Source organism: Artemia sp. Qi Xiang Cuo, chromosome 7, assembly GCF_049724085.1.
Source record: "Artemia sp. Qi Xiang Cuo chromosome 7, ASM4972408v1, whole genome shotgun sequence".
NCBI lineage: Eukaryota > Metazoa > Arthropoda > Branchiopoda > Anostraca > Artemiidae > Artemia > Artemia sp. Qi Xiang Cuo.
The window spans coordinates 74,670,395-74,696,216 of record NC_142800.1 but is presented as its reverse complement, the minus strand read 5'-3'; the positions used below and the strand labels follow the sequence as shown (position 1 = coordinate 74,696,216).

The window sequence follows — 25,822 nt, the reverse complement described above, 5'->3', positions numbered from 1 at the left end:
TTGAAAGGACATGGCAACACTGTCATTGCCAGTCAGGGCAAGCGAGTGTTTGGTATTTTGGAATAACACGCCCCTGCTATAAGAAGGAACACTTAACTCGGTAAAAAAAAATCGGTGCGCCCCACGAGTCAGAACAGAAACAGTTCCCAGAAGACCGTACCCAGGATTTTTTTCGGAGGGGGTTTTACTCGAAGCGGAGGGGGGGGGGGTTTACAGGAAAAAAACTCAAAAAACGCATGCAAAATTTGTTTATATCCATTTTTGCTACGTTTTTACGAGTCAAAAAACATTTCAGAGGGGTTCAAACCCCCCTAACCCCCCTCTGGGTACGGCCTTGCATGTATCATTCTCCATATTCATTCATTAAAATCCTGGAAGAGTCTCAAAACCAGTTCATCAAAGAGTGATTTTTTTAAGTTAAGAATTTTCTTTTATAATATCCCAATATGCTCCATTTGAACTTTCCAATCAAACTGGGTATCAGCCCCACCTCTACCCAGGAGGGGGAGTTTGAAAAAAAGACTCCCCCTTCTTTTAAATTATTCTCAAATAATTATTTTGAATAACCTTGATCTAATTTGAAACTTTAGCATAAAAAATACTAGGTAGCCAAAGCGGACAATCATTTTCAAGTACAAAATGGCGTCAATTCAAGAAACTGCAGGGGGGGGGGGGGTTGGGAATCCATTTTTCAGGATCTAATGGCAGTTTTTTCTATGAAAATAGAAAAATAGGGCATTTTCAGTGAACATACCCAAAAACTTTTTCAAATCTAGGGTGGCCCCCTCCATCAATTAACGCCTCCTGCAAGTGCGTGGTGGAGACTGGAGATAAATAATTCCGAAGAGTTTGGTTTTTGGCTCAAAATGGCTTGCTTTTGTTTTTGGCTCAAAATGGCAAAAAATGCAGTGTCGAATTAACTGTACATAAAAGTAAGAATTTCAGAAAAAAGACAGTTTGAAAGAACATGACAACAAGGTCATCCCCAACGCAAAGGGGTGTTTGGTATTTTGGGGAAACACTACTTTTGCAAAGAAGTTAGATTTTGATACTTGACTTATCGGCAAAACATATCGATATGCACCACGAGTCTGAACAGAAATTATTCGTTCAACATTCTCCTCATTCGCCCATTAAAATCTTGGAAGAGACTCAAAACCAACTCATTGGAGAGTCAATTTCTGCAAGTTAAGAAATTTCTTTTATTATTTCTTAATATGCTCTGTGTGCACCATCAAAATTAACTGAGGATCAAATAACCCCTGATATTGTCGGCGAAGTGTAAAGTTACAGCAAACATGGCATTAATGTAACGCCAAGTACCTAAGTCAACAAAGTTAGATATGGTGTTATGTTTTCACCATTAATTCTTGGTCAGTAAAACCTCCACCCAATATGTACTTTATCATTTATTTATTTATATTCATTCATATTGTAGCAATAATGCCCTTCTGTCGCAATACCTATTTGATTTCCTCAATTTTTGAGAAATAAAGTACGCTTTGCAGCAAATTTTAGCTCTATTATTCAAGAATTAAAAGTATACGTTTCTACTGGAATTTTACGTTAATTCCCAATTTTTCCTTAAAAATAAAATATTGATTTTTATGCTTGGATCTTTTACGAAATTTATTTCAAGTTTTTCAAAAAAAACTAACACTTTACTAAAGTTTTGCGATACAATTTTGGTTAATTTAATTTAGTTCAAATATAATAAGATTATTCTTGCAACGACAGTTTTGCGATACGATTTCTTTTTTTTTTTTTTAGATTGTTTTGTTTGAAACATCCAAAATTCAACCAGAACAAAAAAAATCTCTAAAAAAAACATTACGCAAAAACTATGTGTGTAGGAAAAATTATGATTGCGTTTTCTAATTCAACGTAAAAGTCGCACCGGAAACACACGAAAAAGTCGCACCAGAAACACACAAAAGTTTTGTTGAGTTGAAAATCATATTTCCCAGTTTCACTGAAGGCATACACCTGATGAAACCGAGAAAACTACAAAATCACTTAATTTCTCTAGCACAAAAAGCACAAACAGAATACTAAAATGTCTGAAGCTCTTGAATGTGAATTGGAGCTTTTCCTATGAAGGTTTAGTGTACATTCTAGATGCAGCAGTTCCTATACCAATCAAACTTAAAGTTAAATTAAACCAGTAAAACTAAAGTCAAGCTAAATTTCCCAAAATTTCCCAAAAAATTACCGTAAAATGAATTTCAACCGTTTCATGAAAAACGAAGACAAATAAAATATCAAGAGAGGATATAATTGTTACTGGCAGCAAAATAAAAAGAAAAAGTCAAAGTCAAGTTAAAAATAACAAGGTCAAAGTAAAAGTCAAGGTAAAAACACGGAATTCAGCTTGAGACCAACTTGTCTTATAAGGCTTCAAATTCCATTTCTTAGTGGTTTAAACAACCTGTCTGTGTCATCTATGGCAGGAAACTTCACGTAAAATGATCAAGGCAAATTTAAAAGTATTTTTCTACTTTCCTCGTCTAGCAAGTAAGGCATGTAAAGAAAGCAAATAGAAAGAAAAACAAGGATGCCAAAGAAAATTATCACTGGGAAGGTTTACTGGATATGTTGTTTTCCAAACAAATTTTGTTTCCTTTGTATTTGTAAAGCAGAACAGATTCTTGGGTACTATCCCATTTTGCGGGCCTCTCTAAAAAGTCAAGTTTGGTTGATGCCAATGAAATAAAATAAAATAGGATGACTATATAATAGTTTAGAAACAAATTTGGGCTATATATTTGCACATTAGGGGGGTGGGGGGCAAAGCAGTGCATGTATTAAATTACGTAACCTAACCTAGGTACCTTTTCCCCCATCTAAACTCCAAAAAAACAACACTTTAAATATCTTAAAACCCCGCTATACAATGTATTTCTCTACAGCAGTGTCTTGAATCATCTTGTAAAAACGGGTTTTTCAACGCGTGTCTCCCGTTTGACTGTAGCATCTCTTGTTTGACTTCGTTAGAGGCCCGAAAAATGGGATTGTACCAATTCTTGAAGCCAGGTTTGGTATTAGTGCATTAAACGGACGCTTTTATATACTGCATATGGAATGTCAAACGGGAGATGCTACAGATACCGGGACAGATACCCAGTACTAAAACAGTTGTTAGAGTGGAATTGAGTGAAACGGGTGATCCAATATGAATGTTAAAATAACAATTTGGGATTTGCCATTATTTATGTAATTCTTATAATTCTGTTCAAAAACCATTATAACAGGGTATCTGTCTCTGTTTAGGTTAGATTACGTATTTAATATATGGTATGCTTTACCACCCACCTCATAGTCTGCAAATATATAGTTCAAATTTGTTTATAAACTATTATATATTCATCCTATTTTATTTTATTTCATTAGAATTAACCAGAATTGACTTCTTTAGCAGTAAATAGAACTGTCCGTATAATGCACCAGTACCCTAGATTTTATGTTTACAATATTTTTATTTCCAGTAGAAATCATTGATTTAATTTTTTGTGCATCAAATAGAACAGATTACCGTTCTTTATCTCTTTTTTTGCTATCCTTACTGTAGCAACAAATGTCAGAAAAATTTGTATAGTGAAAAGAATGGGTACGTCTATGTAATGTGCTATTCTATTGGCACAAGCAAATTCTTGAAGTTAGGTTTTCATTTTATTTTCTATTTCCAATAGAATTCGTTTACTTAATTCGCTGTATTTCCAATAGAAAATTTCACCTTTCTTTACCTTTTTACTATTTATCCTGTAGAAACAAGTATAAAAAACAATATGATAAATAAAAAAAGAAAAAAAAGAATACCTCTTTGTAATATGTCTAAATGTTCCCAAAGTATGTCACCTATGAACGGAGGAGCTCTGGCGAGGAAACTCTCTTTGCCGAGAGCACACATTTCTCTGCCTCCTAATCTGAAAGCCATTAAATTGACCCCTTCAAGGGAAAATTCTTTGATTGCCCAAAGTAACCAAGATTCAACGTCGCCTTCTGCCCACAATCTAGGATCTAAAATGAAACACAAGGCTACATATATGGGAGACTTATATACATTTTTGAAGAGAGACATCCTAAAAAGGTATCTTCTTCATGACAACCCGAAGAATCCAGGATTTTCTAAATTTCAAACTTACAAATAGATCCACTAAATAGTTAAAGCAAAGAAATTGCACAAGGAAGCACTCATAATCTTGATTCAAGGGGTGGGGGATTGGGATCTGGGGGGGGGGCTCTAGCAATGGAGAGAATGAAGTTATGTCTTTCCAGCTTTTTTAAACCCGAACGGCGCGTTCCTAACGTAATTTTGTACCAAGCTCGGTAGACTACGCACTTGAAAGGGTAGACGTGTTAAGCCGTTATTGATGGTTTATCTTCAGCACCAAAGAAAAGGAGAATAAAAGAAATGTGTAGAGAAGACTTACAAAGAGGCAAAATAAGACAAAGAATACAAAGGCAAAAGACAAAGACATAAGATAAAGACAAAGAGACAAAGAATAACGGTAAAGGCAAGGCAAAAACTAAGGAACTAAAAACGGAAAACAAGTGAGCTAAAAACCACAAAATGTATAATTCCTTATTTATATGATTGGACTTTAAAAACTTAAATTCAGGTTCCAGGAAGGACGAACAACTTTTTTGGACGTTTGTAAAGCTCCATATTTATCACTGATACTACTACTTACTTTGATACTACTTACTTACTTACTACTTACTGATGCTACTTCTACTTACTACCCCATTACTTTGATTCTTATTAGCTTTATGATACTATCTTAAGACAGCAAGCTTGCCTATTGAAATTAGTGCTTAGTTTCATCACTGGAAGCGAACGCTGAGCATTTATGACTAAAATTCTTACTACTTAAAGAACTAAAATCAAGTCTTTATGGCGAATTATTTGAAAAAAAACTACGTTTTCTAAAGAGTTAAAGAGGCTGAGTCACAAGTTCGAACCTTAAAACGTACAGGGATTAGAAGGTGCAGTTGGGGGCTGCCGCCCCCCAAACCCCCGCTTCCGTATATGAAAGGGGCTGTGCCCTCCTCAACGCCTCGCTCTTTACGTTAAAGTTTTCATTGTTCAAAAAAAAGAGTTGTGAGAAAGTCAAACTTTAGCGTAATAGGGAAGGAATTAGCGTAATTGGAAAATAGGGAAGGAAGGATGGGATTGAGCTGAAATTTTGAGGATAAGCTCCCAGGCCCCAGGAAAGATTAGCCTCTAAATTTCAGCCCGATCGGACAACATTAAAGGGGGCTGTGGTAGGAAAATTTAACATGGGCTCTTATAGGAAAACGAGGTTTTTCGTAAATGTAAATTCGGGGGATAATTTTTTCGGTCTGAAAATATCAAAAGGCCCTTACAGGTCGAATTCCGCTTCGAATGAGTCCTCATTCACCCGGATCCATTGCCAACTGTGGCCTGTAGGCGTGGCTGATAAAAAAAAAGAGAAATGAACATTGTGTGGCTATATTTGTTTTTTTGGAAAACAGGGAAGGAGTGATCGGGTTGAGATGAAATTTCGATGATAAGCTCCCGGGCCCTAGGAAAGCTTAACCTCTAAATTTCAGCCCAATCGGACAACGTTAAAGGGGGGATGTGGTCGGAGGGTCGAAACTTCCGGCCCACTTTTACCCATGAAGATAACGTCGCAGGGGGGTGAAATTTTGCACATTTCTTAGACGGAGCTTGGGCTACAAAATGCGATCACCGCTGTCTCTCTGCGACCGCTAGGACCGGAAATCACTTAACATTGTGGTGGGTCGCCTCTTTAAAGAGGCACAAGTGTGCCTCCTTGATTAGATTGTACATCCACGATATTCCAGCCTTAATAACTCCAAAAAGCCATCTTACTTGACTCTTTTTTTATAAAGCGCGATATTTTCGTTCATGCGAGGTCAAACAGACCCCGGGTTAACCACTTGCTTGTTTTAGTTCCAACCACAGGGGGTTACTTATTTAGATCGGCTGTTGTACAATCCTACGTGGAAGGGAAATACCTGGAATTCCCTTTTCAACATCCGTCAGAATCATCTATATAAAAACGGATAAGTGCCGAGAAAATACTTTATCACTGGGATTCAAACTCGCCCCTCCAACTGAAAAATGTGCTGTGGTCCCTACTAAAGTACAGCTGTTTGGACCTGAGGAATTATTCTTTTTGCCAAAAGAATAGTCTCACCAATAGAATAGGTCTCTGACATTTGCCTCCCATTGATTTTTAAAATACTTTTTTTTGGTAGTCTCACTGAAAAAATTAGTTTTTTGGTATTTTCATTGATAAATTCGAAAAAAAGACCCCTCCCCCCTAAATTTTGCAATATAAATTCACTCATCCCTAAATTATTGCCAGTTGAAGTCACTGACTCTGGGTAACGTTAAACATATTAGTTTTCAACTATATAGCGTTATGTTTCTATGGCGCTTCTAATGTACGGGTTTTTTTTTAATACAGGTTGACAACCGTTTATTTGAAACCATTAGGTGCAGTCTTGTTCTACGAAATTCCAGGGAAATTTTGGGGGAGATTTGTTCAATAGGGATAACGGTGAGCTGCTTGTGAGAAACGTAAATCAACCTCCAGTCTCCAAGATATATGCTGGCAATAAGTAACTCAATTTTAAAAGATTTAGGGACCCATAAATTTTAAATTTTTCTTTAACTTGCCTCGAAACATTGTCTTGCGACATATCACAGCTTTTAGTTTGAAGTCAAATTCAACTATAATTGCAAAAATAAAAAAATCGCAGACAAATTTTGCTCAATAAGTTGTGAAATAAGGTACTTCCGGAAGGATTCTTATAACCCTTATAACTCTTTGTAAAAGGTAGCACATTCGTGTTCATTTAGTAGAGCTTATTGCATCATCCCCATGGTTTTCGGCATAAATTATTTGTGTTTGAGTCGATAGTTTGTTCTGATAGAGGAATCATTTAGACAGAACTATTATAGAACATGGTGCCTTGTCCCTTTTATTCAAAGCACCTTGGCTCTTTTTGCCCTTGTCTCTTTTCGGAAGCACCTGATCTGTTCTGCCTTGTTAGCCATGCTTTGTCAGGGTTGCCATCCTTAGTTATTTATCACTATTTCTAGTGATTTTTTTATATTACCTAAACAAAAAATCAGTAAATCAGTAGATAAATCACTAGATTATTGAAGAAAATCCCTAAATCAATAAAAAATCACTAAAATCTAGTGACTTTTTTCTCACCGGAAGGCAACCTTGTGTTTTGTGCATTTGTTATAATTGAATATTGGACGGTTTTGATACGTAGGCTCTTTCTTTTTTGTTTTTGGTACAAAGCGTGTGTTTTCTCCTTTTCTTTATACGTTTTGTTTATGTAAGTCACTTCGTTGATGTTTTCTTTTCCTTTTTTCTTCCGTTGATAAAAGCGTACGTGAAGCCGATTTTTTTTGGTTTCAGTTAATATAAGTGAAAACAGTTTTTTTTGTGAATTATGTATTGTTAGTGGCGTCAATTCACGAAAACTGGGGGGAGGAAGGGCAAAATCTATTTTCAAAATTTAGAGGGGACAAATTTATCCTTTTTTTCAATGTTTTGATAAAAATACTACAAAAAAAGGCCCTTTTCAGTGAAAATCCTCATAAAAAAGGTATTTTTCGAAATATTGGATGGGAGGAAAATCAAAGGAGGGCATATGGGCATATCCTCCCAGTTTATGCCCCTCTGCATTGTGTTAATGAAAAATTACATCCGTTTTTTATATTTCCATTTCGTTTTAGCTATATCTTTTCTTTTCTATTTCTATCATATCTCTCTTCGGCCAGAAGTGGGAAATGGACACCAATAAATAACCTAATGTAGGGTAAATGTGTTATTTCAATCTCGAGCACATTCGAGAAAATCGAACTTAAGTTCGTTTTTTGGGGGAAATATTTTTCTTTTTCGAAGAATTTGATTTCTTCAGCCATAGAGGTTATTAAAGAAGCATAAATTGTATACCCCAGCTTACTTATTGACTTGGGAAAAATAGATACTCCGAAACCAAATCATCAAAATACCCTGCCCAGACATGCACGCAGGAATTGTCTTCGGGAGGAGGAGCAATACAAATTCAATAATGCTACCGGAGATGGTAATAAATTATTATAGCAGAAATCGTAAAAAAGGAAATACCTAATTTGGGATGAGGCACAGGTCCAAAGTACCACCGCATAAGCCTTTATGACCCAGCGAGGTCAGAAATATCAGCAACAGAACTAATTCCCCTAACATGCTTTCAACTTCCAACCATAACCAAATAAATCTACCGATAGATTAAACAGATTCACAATCGTTGCGTCAGTAATCACTAATTTTTTTCATAATTGACTAATTATAAGTGATGTCTACGGTATTTAAAAAAAAAAAAACTAAAAAGCTAATACCCATATTCCTGGTGGTCAAGGCCATGGATAGCGAAAGATTAAAATCTAGGAAATGTTGAAAAATGTGTCCGCATAAATAGCCAAAAGATGACGCATAGCAGTTGTAACACAACATATCCAAATACTGATTTAAACTAAATCTTTTACCCTTTGTGTTCCTTTGAATTACATTATGAACGATATAAGCCTCCTCTAAAAACATCCTGGGGATATTTGGAGGCTCTAATATTCCATTTGGCTTAAAATAAGTCCCTTCCCGTCAATTGGATTTTAACAAAATTGTCACACATGTGACACAACAAAGTGTGCACGTGATAAGTCTTCCAGCCAATCATCAGTTACGCCTCTACCTCCGGCGCTACCTCTACATTTGTTATTGCAGAATTGTTTCCACGGGGGTTGGGGCATGCATGCATAAAATGTTTCCTGGGGTTGTGACAAGCAAATTTCTGAAACAGGAAGGAAGAGAGGGAATGAGTTATTAAGGGGATGTCCTCCTTGAAACCTCAGTATTTTTCAATCGTGGCGTAATTTTATTACGTTTTTTACATGTTTAAGTTTTTCTTTCTGAATTTTAGATTTTTCAAAAACCCCAATAAATTTTTTTAGCCTGATGTGAACTAAAAATTTTTTGTGAACAACATTATTTTTATGTGAACAAAATATTTGCTTGGAAAATGCCATTTTAAGTTTGGGGGCTTTTCGTATACTTTTGATCTTCCAATGAGAGGGGGAGATTCCCGCTAGATAAATTTATCGAGTGATTATGCTCAAAAAGAATATTCCACAAAATAAAGAAACCAATCAAATTCCCAGGACAATGAACGGTAACTATGGAGTGACCCTTGTCAACAGCATCCCAAACTTTAAGAAACCGAAGTTGTAAACAATAGGCTACATAAACCCTTTCTAAATATATTGTGACCAAACTTATTTTAATTTTGGTATCCTCCAATAACTCCTAAAAACAGAGTTAAATGTTTTCGTATTCCGCTGGATAAAACCCTCTGACAAAATTCACAGCCAGTGGTTTAATGCGATTACCCCTAGTTAAACACCCCCCCGCCCAAAAAAAGGAAAAGCAACTAGCATGCACATGTGACATGAAAAAGACAGAATTTGGCCTTTTCATAGTTAGGAGCTTTAAAATTCTGTTAGTTATTATGGGGATTCAAAATTTAATTGTGAAATTTTCAAAAGATTGGATCACTTTTGGTATTTTTCTCCTTCCCTTCTAGGTGAGCTAACGGTCCTGTGTCAATTTTAATTTCTTGGTCAACCAGTCTGAGACTCTAGGCGGGTGTGCCTTTCCAGAAGCTAACACACAAGCATTTGTCCAATAAGAGAGTCATAGTTACTCCTGCTTTACCCTTGCCATTTAACCAAACACTTGGAAAACTACAGGTCTCGCCGTTGGCCTGCGAGTCAAGGGGACTTTTTGGTCATGTGTCAATCCTATGACACGGTGTTCCACCTGAGACTAAAAGTGGCCAAGCCTATTAGGTTTAGGTCACTAGTTCGCCTGTGAGTCCAAGCAAAATTCAGTCCCCCATTTTGCATACAAGTTCAGTGGACATTGTCCGTCACGCGTCAACCCGAAATCAATCCAATCTTTCATCCCTTAGTTCTATGACTACCTTAGTTCAGCCCTAGAATGATGTATGGACGGATGGATGATAAACTTATCTATCAACAAGTGAAATGACGTCATTTGTATACAATCCTAAAAAGGGATTATGCCAGATTTGCCTCTCACCCAGACTATCTGTCTTGGCTTTTTCTACAATTAGCCATGGCATGATGCCCGCAACTTTTTGATTTTAATTAAAATGGTATTTTTCTCTTTTTTTTAACTATGCAGCTGTAGGCCCACTCGTGGACGGACGGATGATAGACCCATCTATCAACAAGTGAAATGACATCATTTTTATACAATCCCAAAAATGGCTTATGCCAGATTTGCCTCTCACCCAGACTATCTATCTTGGCTTTTTCTACAATTAGCCATGGCTTGATGCCCGCAACTACTCGATTTTAATCTAAATGGTATTTTTCTCTTTTCTTGATTATGCAGCTGTACTCATGGTAACAACCTTTAATGGCCCCATTTAAACTTAACAAATTTTACATGGTCCAGCATAAGATAGAGATGAACTAGTTGATACATTACCACAAAATGTTTGAAAAATACTAAAATCCGTATGTTTGCAGAGAGAGGCTTGAAAAGACACGTTGAATTTGATGGTGCCATTTTCGCCAAGATTATGCCACTTTTTGAGGCCTTCTGACCCCTCCACAATCTAAATTCGGGCAAATTTTCGCACTCCAACAACATTTAATAAACAGTTTTGGATATATACTCGCATGGTAGGGGCTTTAACCTATGACCCCCCATCATTTTGACCAATATATTTATTTGTAGTAAAGTTGCAATAGGGGTGCTGAGGGGGTGGCAGCTACTCTCCCGCTTCAAAAATATTTTTGAAAGTAAAACAAAAGATTATATTCATGTGCTTACCTACAAAGGAGGACGAGTCCCTGTCAACAAAATTGTGCCAAAGAAAGCTCCTTGAAAAATTGAAAATCGTGGCCTGAAAACTAATTCTTTGCCTATCCAACCCTCCTTCCCGGAATTTGTACGCTATTTCAACGTAAAAAATGAAGTTGGATGGGTGCCAAGCTCCTCCTGTTTAAGAGAGCATCATTTTATTCTGTGATGTAAATATATCTAAATGAGCCTTTCATTCTCGAAACATTATTAAAAAAAAAAAAGCCTGGCATAATGATGGAGATCAAACAACAGAAAAAGTAAACAGCAATATTAAAACTGAAAACGAACAGAAATTATCTTACATGTAAAGAACGTTGCAGGCCCCCTCAGTCAAAAGCTCTACACAAGCGTTTACTTTTTTTTATCTATTTTTGACAATTTTTTTTATTGACTTTCAAACAGTTCGTGGTAACGAACTGTAAATAAGGAGCGACCCGGCTCAATAGTAACCGAAACTCTAAAAAACGCAAATTTTGATACCAATAGATACATCAAAAGAATCAGATTTTTATGCTGATTTTAAATAAATAAGTTTCATCAAGTTTAGTTATAAAAATTTAGTTGCGCCTGGGAAAATGTGCCTTATTTTCGAAAAAAAACGGGGAAACACCCCCTAAAAATCATAGAACTTTAATAAAAATCACACCATCAGATTCAGCGTACCAGAGAACCCTACTACAGAAGTTTCAAGCTCCTATCCGCAAAAATGTGGAATTTTGTATTTTTTGCCAGAAGAAATATCACGGATGTGGGTGTTTATTTTTATTTTTTTTTTCCAGGGGTGATCTTATCAAACCAGTGGCCATAAAATATCGCGGGAGGGGTCATTTGAACGGAAATTAAAAGTTATAGTGCCCTTTTTAAGTGACAAAAAAATGGAGGGCAGCTAGGCCCCCTCCCACGCTCATTTTTCCTCGAATTCACCCGACCAAAATTTTGAGATAGCGATTTTGTTCAGCATGGTCAAAAAATACAATAACTTTTTCTTTGAGGATGACTTAATCCCCAACTGTCCCTGGGGGAAGGTTTGCAAGTTATGAACTTTACTCAATGTTTACATATAGTATTGGTTATTGGAAATATACAGAAGTTTTCAGGGGGATTTTTTTGGTAGTGAGAGGGGGGGGGGGTGAGTCGGGCTAAACGTGCTGCATTCTAATGAAAGTGTCATGTCACAAGAATATAGGAGCGGGGAGGATATGTTTTCAAAAATGTAGTTGTTTTCTGTGAAAATGCCAAAACAAAGGTATTTTGTTACCTATTTAGAATCCGATAAACACGCGAGAAGTTAAGTTTCTTTAATGCTAATGAAATAAAACAAAATAAGATGAAAATATAATAATTTATGAACAAATTTGTGCTATATATTTGCACATTAGGGGGGGGGGGTGTTGATAAGGCATAGCATGTAATAAATGCGTTACCTAACATAGGTACCTTTTTTTGCCCCTTCAACCCCAAAAAACTAAAGTTTAAATCTTTGTCACGGAGTGAGCAATACCTCACAAGGCAACGAAAACTTGTTTTTCATAAAGCATTTTTGAGATTTCGATACGGTCTTTCTCGTGTGTTTACCGGATTCTAAATAAGCACCGGTATTTTTTAACGAAAATGCCAACAAATGTATTTTCAAAATCTACGAAGCGGTACAAACAAACCCAGGAGGCAACTGGCCCCCTCCCCAAAAAATGATGCACCTGCACTCTAAATACTTCCACAAAGCACGAGTTTCAGCCAAAGGACTGAAGGGAGGATTGAAGGGAGGGAGTCCTCCTTACGTGTAGGATAATTTTGGTTCGTTTGAGTTTTAACGTAGCTTTTAACTTTTTTTTAAACAGCCGTTTCTTTTATTTAATAAGCAACAGTCTGCAAAACATCAAAAGGAAATAAATCAATTCAAAGAATTGCCCAGGATCTCGATAGACGATGGAAGGGGAGTAGATCAACTAATAAAAAATTTGAATACTTAAACGCTTTATACTCCAATATTTACTTAAATAATTTTCTACCATCGAATGGCCTAGAATAGTAAACATTAATTTAGTTTACTTTTCCCACGTTGGGGAGGGGGGGAGCATAAAACTTCGAAACCCCTGTATACAGAGAAATCTGAATCAATTCAAACAGTTAAGCTGCAAATCGAATAACTAAATTCTAAACAAGCATGCAAAAATTATTCACATTCTGATCATACCAAAGCAAATTGAAACTGATGGCAATAAAATTTAAATTCTATCATAGTTATTTTTGCAGGCATAAAATATGAAACTTTCAATATGATTAACTAAAAAGGAAGTACGACCATTTAACGAAAAAGATTCCACGAATAAGAGTAGACCAAAACCTTTCTTATTCTATTAATGACGTATTATCAGAAAAACACAACTTTCACTTATTGTTAGTAATTAAAGCTTCGTTTCATAACAAATCAATGAGCAATAATATACATGGTATGCAATCATGTAATTCCAATCCCTAAGATTTTAGCTCCAAAGCATTAGATTATCTTCTATTGTTATGAATTCATACTAACAATCAGACGGACAGGGCGGGAGAGAAGGCCTTCGAGTTCGTTCCTTTCAGAAACCTCGATATTTTTTTGCGAATTTCCTCGTAATGTCTCATGCTTTCAACTTATTTCCCGTTGCCCTACTCCACCCAAAAAAAAATCATATGTACGTGCCTATTTAGATAGATCTTTTAATACCAAAGAATGACGCAAAGCAACTAACTTCACACAAAAACATGGCTGTGTGCAGAAGAAGGGGCTCGGGGTTCCCTCTCCTCCATCAATTCCCTAAATTTTCTTGAATTTCTGGGCATTTCTTATTTAAGTTATCAAATCAAACTGGTGTTCTTTATTATTAACCTCCCCCCCCCCGGAACAAATTTTATTATTGGTCGCCCCCGCTGGAAAAAATCAGTTCACGTGCCTACGCAGCGATTTATTGTGTAATTACATTGTCTACGTGTCATTAACTTTTAAAGGAGCAAAAAATAAAAATAAACACTTATTTTAGTTTCAAGGCTTTTTTTCATGTATTCTAAACGTTAATTATTTGCTTATTTGGGTTTTTGTAAAAGGTTCACTACCTTAGGGTAAAATAGATCCTTAAGGCAGTAGAGAGAATTCTACAGTAATCCTCAAGTTCTTGATAGTTTAATCAATACTGGAAAAAAATAAAGAACTATGTTGGATTTTAAACGGTTTGAACTTGTGACGCATTAATGCTGCGCAATATTATTATACCCTTTTGGGCATTTCGTTTTTTACCCTTATTTGGTGTTATCGTTGTTAAATTGCAGACTTCAAATAAATTTACGTGGCTAAACAAACGTACCAAATAAAACGTCTAATTTGAGAATGTAAATATTTGTTTTCCTTATGGTGATATGTCAATTTTCGGTACTCACATAAGAGTAATGTATGCGGAACCGTACCCTGGATGATATTGGGGGGGGGGGGTGATCGAAGTCAGTGAAGCCGTTATACACACTGTTTATATACCAATCGCTCACTGATTTGTAATAAAGGAGTAGAGTTTCAAACGATTACTAAAAATGGTAATTGTTAGTAATACGGAACACACTCAAGAATTACGCTTAGGTTACACCTCAGAAAACCGGTTTCATAGCTGCAAAAATAAGTGACGGATGATACAATTTATACAGAATGCATTAGATTTCTGTAATCTGGGCTATATATTTGCACATTAGAGAGGGTGGGGGTTAGGTTACGAGCGCTGTCCAAATACTTTACCCCCCCCCCCCTAATATGCAAATATATAGCCCAAATTATATCATTATATAAATTAAAGGTTATATACAGGTTATATTTCATTAGGATTAACCAAGGCCGTATCCAGGGGGGGGGGATGTTACCCGGTTTGAACCCACCCCCCCCCCCGAAAAATTTTTTTTGACCGAGTCGGAAAGTAAGTCGAAAATTAGTAAAACCTAGGTAAAAATCTGTATAATTAGTCGAAAACTGAGTCAAAAATTAGTGCCCCCCCCCCGAAAAAAGTTAAAAATTAGTACCCCCCCCCCCGAAAAAAATCCTGGATCCGCCCTTGGGATTAACCTAATTTCACTTCTTTGGTGGGTTTCGTTTTACTAACAAGTACCCTAAAATAATTATTAGTTCTTAGTTTTTCCCCATAAAACGCAAGATTTGACTAAATATTTTCTTCTCTTTTTTTGTGACAGTTCCCTGTATTCTTATGCGACTATTTTAAGGGAGTTGGGTACTTGAAAAGATCCCCGTATCTCGTCCATTATAAACTTTTTTAGTCTGTGTGACCACACTATGATTGGGCGGTAAGATAGATAACATAAGATTTTATTCATTATCAATAGACATACAATAATACACTGTGCTAGTCCCCCCAAAGGCTCCTTGGCCTGTTATTAGGGGAGTATATACGAGTAAGAAACCCAGATCCAACAATAGCCAATTACTTACTGAGATAAAAAAAAAGAACAAGAAAAAAAAACAGTACGAAAAAAATTAATCAAACGTTTATACAGCATAACATAATTCATTCTCTGCATATTATTCTCAAATCAAAAAGGTGATCTTCATATCCTTCTACAATCCACTGGTCACAGTAAGATTATACAGAAAAAAAGAAAAGAATAACAGAAACGAAAAACAATTAAATGAAAAACTATTGCCAACCATTCAAAACACAAAAGTAAGACACGAGAAAGGCTGCGTATAAGGCAAAAACACTTATGCTCACAGTTACTGAAAGAAGAGCAAAAAGGAGAAGAAAATAAAATATAAACAAATAAAAACTATAAAGTAAAGTTTATTCAGGCAAAAGTAAGGAAAATTAGTCACATGAAAAAAACAAAATAACTAGTCTTTTGAAGGTGCCAAACGAGTGGCATTCTCGAGCCGAATCGGGAAGGGCGTTTCATGTCAACTGACGTACAACAAAAGGATTAAAATCGGATCTTATTGTTGGTGTATGCGGAATTGGGATATTTAGATAACTATAGAGCTGATAATTTGACCAATCAGATACAAAAGAAGACGTAAATCTAAGGGACCTAGAAATATCACCATGGAGCTGAAGAAAAGCGAAAAACGCACAGGAAAGAATATAATGTTTTTTAATAACGGTTTAGTTGCGGTTTAGTTGCTGAACGATTTACATCCTGAAAAAGATTTATAGCTTTATCGTAAGTATTCGAAAGCGGTTTGAGAAAAGAAGGGAAAGTAGACATCCATACAGGGAACACAGGAATGACTTAAGTTATGAAATAGGATTCTTAGAATTGGTCCTAGAAAAATATGCTTGAGTTTTCTTAGAATACCGAGCTTTTTGAATACCTTCATTTCAATCAAATCAATATGGTGTTTAAAAGATAAATTTTCATCAAGGAGGATACCTAGGAAACGGACATGGCCATCCTTTGGTCTACCAATAAGGCCTTTGGATATATGAATTTCAGATAATTGAGAACAAGCCTGAGATATACGAGAAAAATATAAAAAACTAGTCTTAGAAACATTTAAGGTGTTGTCAAAACTTATAAGAGACCGACTAAACGATAGAAACCTAGATGGCGACAACTACTTTCCCAAAAATCTTAGAATAACCATTTAACGTATCGTGCCGGAGATAGAGACATTCAGTTTTAGTTGAAACTTCCAACATTATAAAGTATGAGCCTTGTTTTTTCGATGAGACGGAGAGGAATTTTCTTTCTAAAGTTCAGGAAAGGGCAGTCCCTAAAATATTCTAGCCTAGCAGCTGGGAAAACGATAAATATCAGCTCAAAGGATAAAGGCAGATCTAGAGAAAAATATGGGGGGGGGGAATATGACAAGGACAAAAATAATTGACCAAATTGACAAGTTTATTTAAAAAAATAAAAAGCGGAATGAGGGCACCAGAAAATCTAGAAGGGGGGTCAGGGGCCCCGACCCTACCTGGATCCACCCCAGTTAAAGGGACATCATTTGAGCAATTTGATAGCTATGTGAGTTCCCTGTGGTGCTACCCGCTTTGAAAACATTGCCTACAAAGGGGACGTAACATTTGTTTGTCTTTTCCATCAAATTTTATACTCAAACCGCAGATTCTCGACAGGTTTCGATGGTAGCTAGGCCCCTGGGAGAATTTGGAAATGGGCCCCTTTGCCTTTGAGATGGTCAGCCGACGCTGAGGCTCGCTAACTAATTTTAAGGCATTGAATCTACTTAAGTAATTACCCAGGGTTTTTATTTAAGGAAAAAGACTAGGGGAAATGGATTCCGAATTCGAAAGAAGTGCCTAACATAGATAAATTATATGTAAAATATAAGAAATGATACGAGTGATCAGACAAAGCTCGAGATTTCGGCGGGGAAGGACGAACCGAAAACTTCATCCTACCTATGAACCTATTTTAGAAGTCCCTTTTCGTCTTGATGGAACTCGAGGATTTTTTGATGCCTCGTGACAAAAAGAAAAAAATCAAGGATAATAAACGGCATATTAATATCGCAGCAACTAAAAATGACGCGCCATCATTTTTATGCAAACACAGACATAGGTGCCAAGGTTCGATCTACACAGAAATCTAAAATAGTCACAACTTAAAACATATCAAAATAAAAGCCTAATTGGCGGTAAGGAAATAACAGAACGTCGCATTTTCTCTATTGATTTTATTCGAAGAGTTTCCCATTTTCTGTCACTTGGTATACATTTCGGAGCATCGCGTGTGTCACACAGTTTCACCACGCGTGGCCCAATTTCGCCATGCGTGACAAATCTTCGCAACGCTTGACACAGTTTCACCACGCGTGGCCAAATTTCGCCACGCCACTTGGTACACTTTTGCCACGCTTGGCATGCCCCACCCGTTGAACGCGATTTTTGAAAGTTGGCACCCCCTCAATTTTATTCAAACATTGGTAAATAAAAAAATACCTCCTAGATAGTAATAATAAAACTTAAGTCTTTTCCCGACAAGGTTGGCCGGTAGACCATTTCGGCATGGGTGTAGTGAAAAGGTAACCATGCAAAACTTTTTATACCGCGCCCGTGCTTGTCAGCAAGGTAAAGAATTGAAAAAAATAAACAGCTATCTTTTGTTCTAAAAACAAGCTGTGTTTCACAAAAGGGAATCTCGGCTACCGCAAGCCACTAATCATTTAGCAATTATCAAAAGAATCAAGAGACTTTTGTCATCCTATCGGTCTAAAATATTCAGTTTAAATTTCTTTCGTATCCAAATATTCATCATTGAGTGAATAATTTTTTTTTAAAGATGTATTCATGTAAATAGTGAAGTTTTAAAACCACCTACCCTAAGGCCCAGCGCCCACGGGGCAACTGTTTTGAGACTAGAACTGCTAACCGATTGCGCATGCAACTGTTTTGTAACCGTGGCCTCGAAGTAGAGTGGGGGCCCGCCCACGAGGCAATCCAGATGAGACCGGTTTCCAATCCGTCTAAAACCGGTTGCGTTTGAGCCTCCAGCCGTGGTCACAGTTGCGTTGCGTTGGAGTGTTGTCCCACACGTTTTCGAGAGCTGCCGCGTTGATATTGTCCAATTATTTTGGCTCTCAACATGTCAGACCAGGAATTGAACGTGCGAAACTAAACAAAATTAAACAAACTACTGCAGGCACACATTCCCTCATATTTGTATCCATTTTTCGACGAACGGACGTACAATCCTTGTCAACTCCAGGTAAGATTCCTTCGACATTCCGTAAAATACGATAAATTTTCTATCTGTTAGACAGTTCTTTTGCTGCTAAGAACAAAGGAGACTTTGCATTCTTTTCCAAGTAGGGATGGACCCAATACTCCCTCTGAACCCTACGAAATCTGCGGTACTCATAGTAATCAATTAAGTCTTCCTCGTCGGAACTCCACATAGTTAACGACACTGCACTGCTCAATTAAATAAACACAACTGACGAACTGACTCACAAACACTCACGTCCGGAGGCGGAAACACGTTTCATTTTGGTTGTAAACTGGTCATAAACCAGTTGCAGATGAGACTAGTTTACAACCGCTGTCTTGAAACAGTTGCCCTGTGGGCGCTGGGCCTAAAGCTAGGAAATTGTGACAAAAATATAGGGAAATCGATTAAAACTATTACGGGAACTTCTGGGGTATAAATGGAGCAGACCCGAAGACATCCACCTGTATAAGTCTCAGAACTACCTTATGATTTTGTTAGAAAAGAAACATGTCAATGGTTATGTTTTATTTTAACTGTAAATCACTGTCTCTTCACTTGACGACACAGATACCAAATTGGGATTGTCAGATTATCAAAATAAATGGATTACCGTTCACAATCCAATCTGTACTGTCCTTGACCATCTAATTTTCACTACGCTAATTGTCAAAATAAATGACATTGCAGTTGCTCTAACCCCAATGATTAGTAAGGATCTGGTTCCATTTTCGAGTTCAGAGTTAAAAATTGAACTTCGAAAGTGGTTCAAACGATTAAAACTGTTTTAAAATACAGAAGTCCAAAATATAAAAAATTTGCGGAACTGAACGTTACGGAACTGAGCGACACACTTGGTGTTCTGAGATGTACAACAGGTAGCACAAATTTGGCACGAATTTGCACCATTTTGGTGCTTCTGTGAGCTGGTCGCGCGTTGAAGTATTCAAATCAGCGCAACTTTTCAAAAAAAAGTTTAGCAAGAAATTGCAAATTAGCCACATTTTCGCTCAAAATGTCACATAACGTCTTTTAAATTATTCCAGCCGAATAGCTACGTAAGTTCCTTGCTCTTTGAAAACTGTGATCCCGTTATTCACAAGTGATAACAGCAACTGATTTCTACAAAAATAATTACCTTTGGGGATATTGAGCTGTTCTTGTTCCTTTTCCCATGATGCAAATGACGCTTTTAAGGCTTCTGTCATTTTCTTATTTGTTCCAGGGGTTAATGGCGGCACCTGAGCCGGTAAATCTAAAAAACAATTGGATTGGTATATTAAATTATAATTAAATATACCTTAATTATAATTAATTAAATATAATTAAATATAAATATAATTAAATATAAATATCATTGGATATAATAAATTATAATTAAATAATTCAAAGCAACCTTATAGAGTATATTTGGAGGAGGGGGTATTAGTCAAAACATCAGATGAAAGACACAATGCTTAAATAAACAATAATAAATGAAATTCTATATTAAACCGATATTTTATTGAGGAGGATGGGACACAGTTGCCCACCTCATAGTAAATCAGGCGGAGTGTTAGGACAAACTTGGGGTAGTTTTCTTCAACTTTGATCCAAGTCCAGCTTTATTGCTTGTTATAAGATTATAAGGGCCAATTGCTGGTTTTATGCACAAAATCAGAATTAGAATATAGGCAACAATACTAACGTTGAGACGAACGAACTACATTTGGTGGATATGTATCTAAAAACTTGAAAGCAAATAAAGGCTAAGTGCTTGGATCCTTGCCAAAGCCGTATCGAGGATTTTTTTCGGGGAGGGGGATTTATAAAAGAATTTTTTTAGGGGGTGGGGGGGGGGGGTTACGAAAGGATTTTTTCGGGGGGGGGGGGTAAAAAAAATAGTTTAAAATCGCATCAAAAATTTGTTTATATTCATTTTTGTTACGTTTTTTACGAGACGGACAAATATATTTTTTTTTTGGGGGGGGGGGTCAAACTCTAACCCTCCTCAATACAGCCTTGGTCCTTGGCAATGCAGTATTGTGCATAAACAACTTTTTTAAGGACGTAAGCTAATTTATAACGCTTTATGTACAGTTATTTATTTCTTTATACTGAAATTCTTGGTACTTGCGCATTATATCTTACACAGCGCTATAGACTGTACAAAGAAATACTACAGGAAAACAGTCAAACGGGTATTAGCAATGGATAAATGGATCGCAAAGCGTGACTTCTTATTGCGTTTACAATATTTAAAATGTTTTTTTTTTTTGGGGGGGGGGGTTGGGGGGAATGTTACCTAGGTTAGGTTACGTATTTGATACATGTTATGCTTTACCCCCCCCCCCCCTAATGTGCAAATATATAGCCCAAATTTATTTCTAATCTATTATATTTTCATCCTATTTTATTTTTATTTCATTAGCACTAACCTCACTTGACTTCTTTCGTGTGTAGGATATAAGGCACAAGTACCAAATTCTTATACATACATATTTTACGTATTCATCGCTACTGGTTAAATAATTTTTAACAAAGCCTATGTTTTTTAAATACCACTAAAGCGTTGCTTAAACAACATCAAGTGTCTATCAAAACCTCTATATTTTCATTTGTTGATATAGACGATTTAGTTCCGTTTTTTGAATTAACATAGGTTATAACTATGGTCCAAGATAGTTGGTCTGTTTTGAAAGTGCTCACATATCTTTTGCTATATTTCAGACTTACTGAGTGCACATTGTCATCCGCTTTGAACGTGTTGCGCTCAGTTAGTTAGCATCGTAAGGTGTTTGGTTAATGGTATGATTTGCCCCCCAGCGGCACCTTACTTGCAATTGCCGCTGTTTATTCATTTGAGCCCCCAATATGTAGTATAAATTGTAAAACAATAGATTACTCAGTAGGATTTATAAAAAAAAATTAAAGAATATCATCTATACAGTTCAATTTATCTATGTAAATGGGGCAAGAATCACTTCTAAGAAGGGATCAAGAGGTTACGTGGAAGCAGTCAAGTTTTATTTCGGGGGTGGTAGAAGCTCGAAAAGATTCAAAACGTATTTTAATTATAGGGGCAAGTCTAAATGAGGATAGATTCACCCCTACGACGGACCCAAAGGGGTGCCAACTTTCAGAAATCACGTACACATGTGATGTGTGCCAATCGTGACCAGAATGTGGAAAGCTTAGCAAAACTGTGCCACGCGTGGCAGAACTGTGCAACACACTTTGCACTCTAAGATGTACAGCAGTTGGAACAGTGTGAGTGATCCCTCGAACGGCAAAGAGAGGAACAAAGAGACAAAGAGAGGAACAAAGAGACAAAGAAAGGAACAAAGAGACAAAGAAAGGAACAAACGTTACGATTACGAGCAGGCATATGCACAGGGTAAATTTTGAGGAAGGGAGAAGTTCAAAAACTGCAAAAGTAGGCTAATAATAAGGACATACTTTGGGCCCGAAGGCCCCTAACAATGATTATGTGCCTATTTAAGAGAAAAGGAACCAGTAAAGAAGCTAGTTCACACAGAATAAGGAGAAGTGGAAGAAGAAGAAGAGTATTGAAAAACAGCTCCTTTATGCGGAGAAAGTCCTCAGTCTTGGTTTTCACAAAACCATCCCCACCTTGAGGCCTTCACCACCCAAACAATGTTAACACTAAACTCTAGATTCCAAAGCAAAAGGCATAACGAAAAAGAAGAAAAAATAATGGGATATAGTAGGAGGAAACGAACTTAAAAAGTTAGTCTATGAATTAGTCGTGATAATTGCGTGACCAAACACTCGGAAGCAGACTGTTTATGGGAAGCAGCAACACCCTTTCTCATAAAAAACAGAAATAAAAAAACAACAGACCATCTCTCAAGAGCAGCCCATTAACAGGAGAGGGCGTGGATAATAGGCGTAAAGTAATAATGGGGTAAAAACTCATCTAAACTAAACAGCAGCAATTTTCTCTGGCAAGATTACTAGTCCAGTTGTATCAAGAACCGACGGATTCAAACGCCTTTATTAGCTACTAGTTATTATCTCTTGATTGAGGTCACGAATGGGTGATCGACGGGTTATAAGTAAGGTACGGCCACAAAAGAGGTATCTTTTACAAAAAATTGCGAACAATTTACTTTATGGCCTATTCTGAACTAAGCGCTATAATAACAAAATTCTTCCTTCGCTACATTCAAGTTTATGTTTATTGGATTTTCAGACTAGCTTCCAGTTTAATTGTATCCCAGCCCTCCACCCCAATGCTTGGACATAATCCTAGGCCATATTCTAAAGTTTGATGATTTTATTACTTTGCCTTTTTTTGTACTTATTATGCACTTTTTTATTACTCACGTACTTTTATATGTACTTATTTGTACCTTTTTTTAACTTATTTCTCGTCCTATGCTAGTTCATAATGTCAATTTAAAAAAATATAATCAAGAAGTTTTTGAATAAAACCCAGGATTACATCCGGCATTATGGTGAGGGGATGGACGGGGCGTCAATTAGAGGGAGCGTTTCCCCCTAGTTTTTGAAAAATAGCTTTTTGGGCATTTTTATTGAAAAGTGGCTATTTACAACTAAATTCCTTTCCTAGATTCCGATAACTACATTTTGTCCCCCATATATTCGTGAATTGACGCCACTGGGACTGGGATATAGCGTTAACATGGAAGCGAGTCTGAAAATCTGAAATACGGAGTATGGGTGGCCTCACAACCTACCAGCCATAGATCCCATAAAGGTTACCTCCCTCCTTGCCGAGGATAGGTGCAAGGTCATTGACGGTTCCAATCTTATAAAGCGATGAAAGCGACTAATTGATTACGCCGCAACTCTTGCTATTAAAGAAAACGACACAGGTGTTATTTGAAAAAAAAATGATACCATTCCAACTGGCGTGATGGCTTAGGTAGACGGGTCCTCTTCAAAATATAGTACATTCTCCCTCGCACATTTAGGGATCTAAACTTAATTTTATCGCTCATAATTTTTCCGACACCTGCCGGCGTCATTGTCTAAGTAAGGAAAGTTATTAGTACCAAGCTTCTAAAAGAGAAATGGGTTCAAGGTTCAAAAGGGACGGCTACTGTTCTTTGAAAAATTCACCCCCCAAAAGGGTAATTGCCGTGTAACTGCTTTACAGCACCTGGACAACGACAGGTGTGGGCTAATCTACTACCGCAAATGAAACTTGGTAGTCGGTTTTTTCACTTTGAAGTAAGCGTGTTTAATAATTAAAACAAGGACAGCAATTAAATGATAGTTACCGTGCATCTGGAAAATTTAAGTTGGACAATTTAAAATTTTAAAAAAGTACTTTCTCATTATCCTGCAGCATTAAAAATTACTTTGAAAATGCTTGATCAGGTGGTCTGCGCAGCAGACGCAATTAATATAAAAAAAAGTCATTGCTCAGCAAATAAAAATTAAAATATATTTACTCCCCTTTGGGGGTAGGGGGGCATTTAAAATTCTCATATTCCGCAATAGATTTTTGATAGGATCCATCGGGGCAATTTATTGAGCGAATGTTCGATAGGGATGGTAGATCGAAACATAGAGCCAAATGTGTGGGATTTATGGGATTCGATTCAAGGGGGATGCCCCCTCCTCAATCCCTCGCTGTTTACGCTAAAATTTTAAAGCTTTTTAAAACTACTTCTTATTCAAACTCAAAGGCCCTTGTGTTTGAGCAGTCTTTCTTAAAAAATTATGACAAAAAAAATCTAAATTTAGCGAAAACACCGAGGAATTTAGCAATAATTTTCGCTCATTTTAATGCTGCTTCTTACTTTCAGTTGAAAAAAAATTGTTTTTTATTTAATTTTTGATCGTTTCTCAAATCATGCCCGGAAATATCCCCCCCCCCCGTGGAAAATTCCCCTTGAAAACTTTCCTCCCCATGGAAAATAGTCCCCTGCAAAAGCCCCCCCTGAGAAATTGCCGTATATTTACCAATAACAAATACTATATGTAAATAATGGATAAATTACATAACTTACAGCCTTTTCCCCAGGGGCAAGGGGAGGTCGTCATCCCCAGAGGCATAGTTATTAGAGCTTTCAACTATACTGAGCCAAATGGCTATCTCAAAATTTTGATCGAATGTCTTTAGGAAAAAAAAAGGCGAGGGGAGGAAGCTTCCAATATTTGTCCTCCAATAGTTTGGTCGCTTGAAAACAGAACTATAATTTTATTTTCCGTTTGAATGAGCCCATTTCCATCTTCCATGACCATTGGTTCGATACGATCAGCCCTGAGAAAGACTGTTATTTTAGGAGAAACAGTTTTTTTTTACCAGTTTAAGATTTGGGGGAATATTTCTAGGGAAGGAGATAAGGTTCAAAACCGAGTACCCCTCCCTGGACGCGGTCCTGGCGAGCCTATAATAAAACACTGGCCCGAAGAACCCCAATGAGCCCCAAAGGGGCTCATTCAAACTGAATATAAAATTTCTAGTGCTCTTTTTAAGTGACCAAAAAGATCAGAGGGGAACTAGGCCCCCTCCCACACCCCTTTGTCCCCAAATTCGTCCAATCAAAATTTTGACAGCCACTTTGTTTGGCATAGTTGAAAGGACCAATAACTATGCCTTTCGAAATAACATGCCCCCACAGCCCCTAGGAAAAGGTAAAATTTGCCCATTGTTTACGTGTAATATTTGTTATTGAGAAGTATGCATACATTTTCGGTGGGGGGTGGCGAATTTTCTGCTGGGGTATTTTCCACGGGGAGAATTTTCCATGGGGAGGGAAGTTTCCAGGGGGTGAAATTTTCAGGGAAAATTTTACACTGGGGGAATTTGTCAGAATTCCCGTAAGAAATTATTTTTATATGTCTTGCTTTCTCTTTGCCGACTAAATTTTACGCGTGGAGATTCTAAGGGTAATTGTATGCGGTAAAATTTCACCGGGAGCAAATTGTCCAGAGGATATTTCCGCAGGGAGGGGAGTATTTCCATGAAGATGGAGCCAGATTTTCTGGCGTTATTTAGAAAAAGATCAGAAATTAAATAAAAAACAAGTTTTTTTCAACTGAAAGTAAGGAGCAACATTAAAACTTAAAACGAACAGAAACTATTACGCATATGAAGGGGTTGCCCCTTCCTCAACACCTCGTTCTTTACATAAAAGTTCAAATTTTGTCCCAATTCTTTATGAACGACCCCTGAAACACAAGGGTCGTTAAACTAGAACAATAAGAAA

At 36.9% G+C, this 25,822-nt stretch overlaps 1 protein-coding gene across 1 annotated transcript in view; it reads right to left on the bottom strand.

Annotated features, from left to right (window-relative positions):
- pnt (ETS transcription factor pointed) overlaps nt 1-25,822 on the bottom strand; it is a 152,300-nt gene that overhangs the window by 78,455 nt on the left and 48,023 nt on the right. Inside the window, exons 2-3 of the mRNA XM_089092561.1 lie at nt 19,774-19,890; nt 3,817-4,017 (exon numbers count right to left, since the gene is read on the bottom strand). Of these exons, the coding sequence (XP_088948687.1) occupies nt 3,817-4,017; nt 19,774-19,890 (318 nt within the window). The remainder of the gene's footprint in view (nt 1-3,816; nt 4,018-19,773; nt 19,891-25,822) is intronic.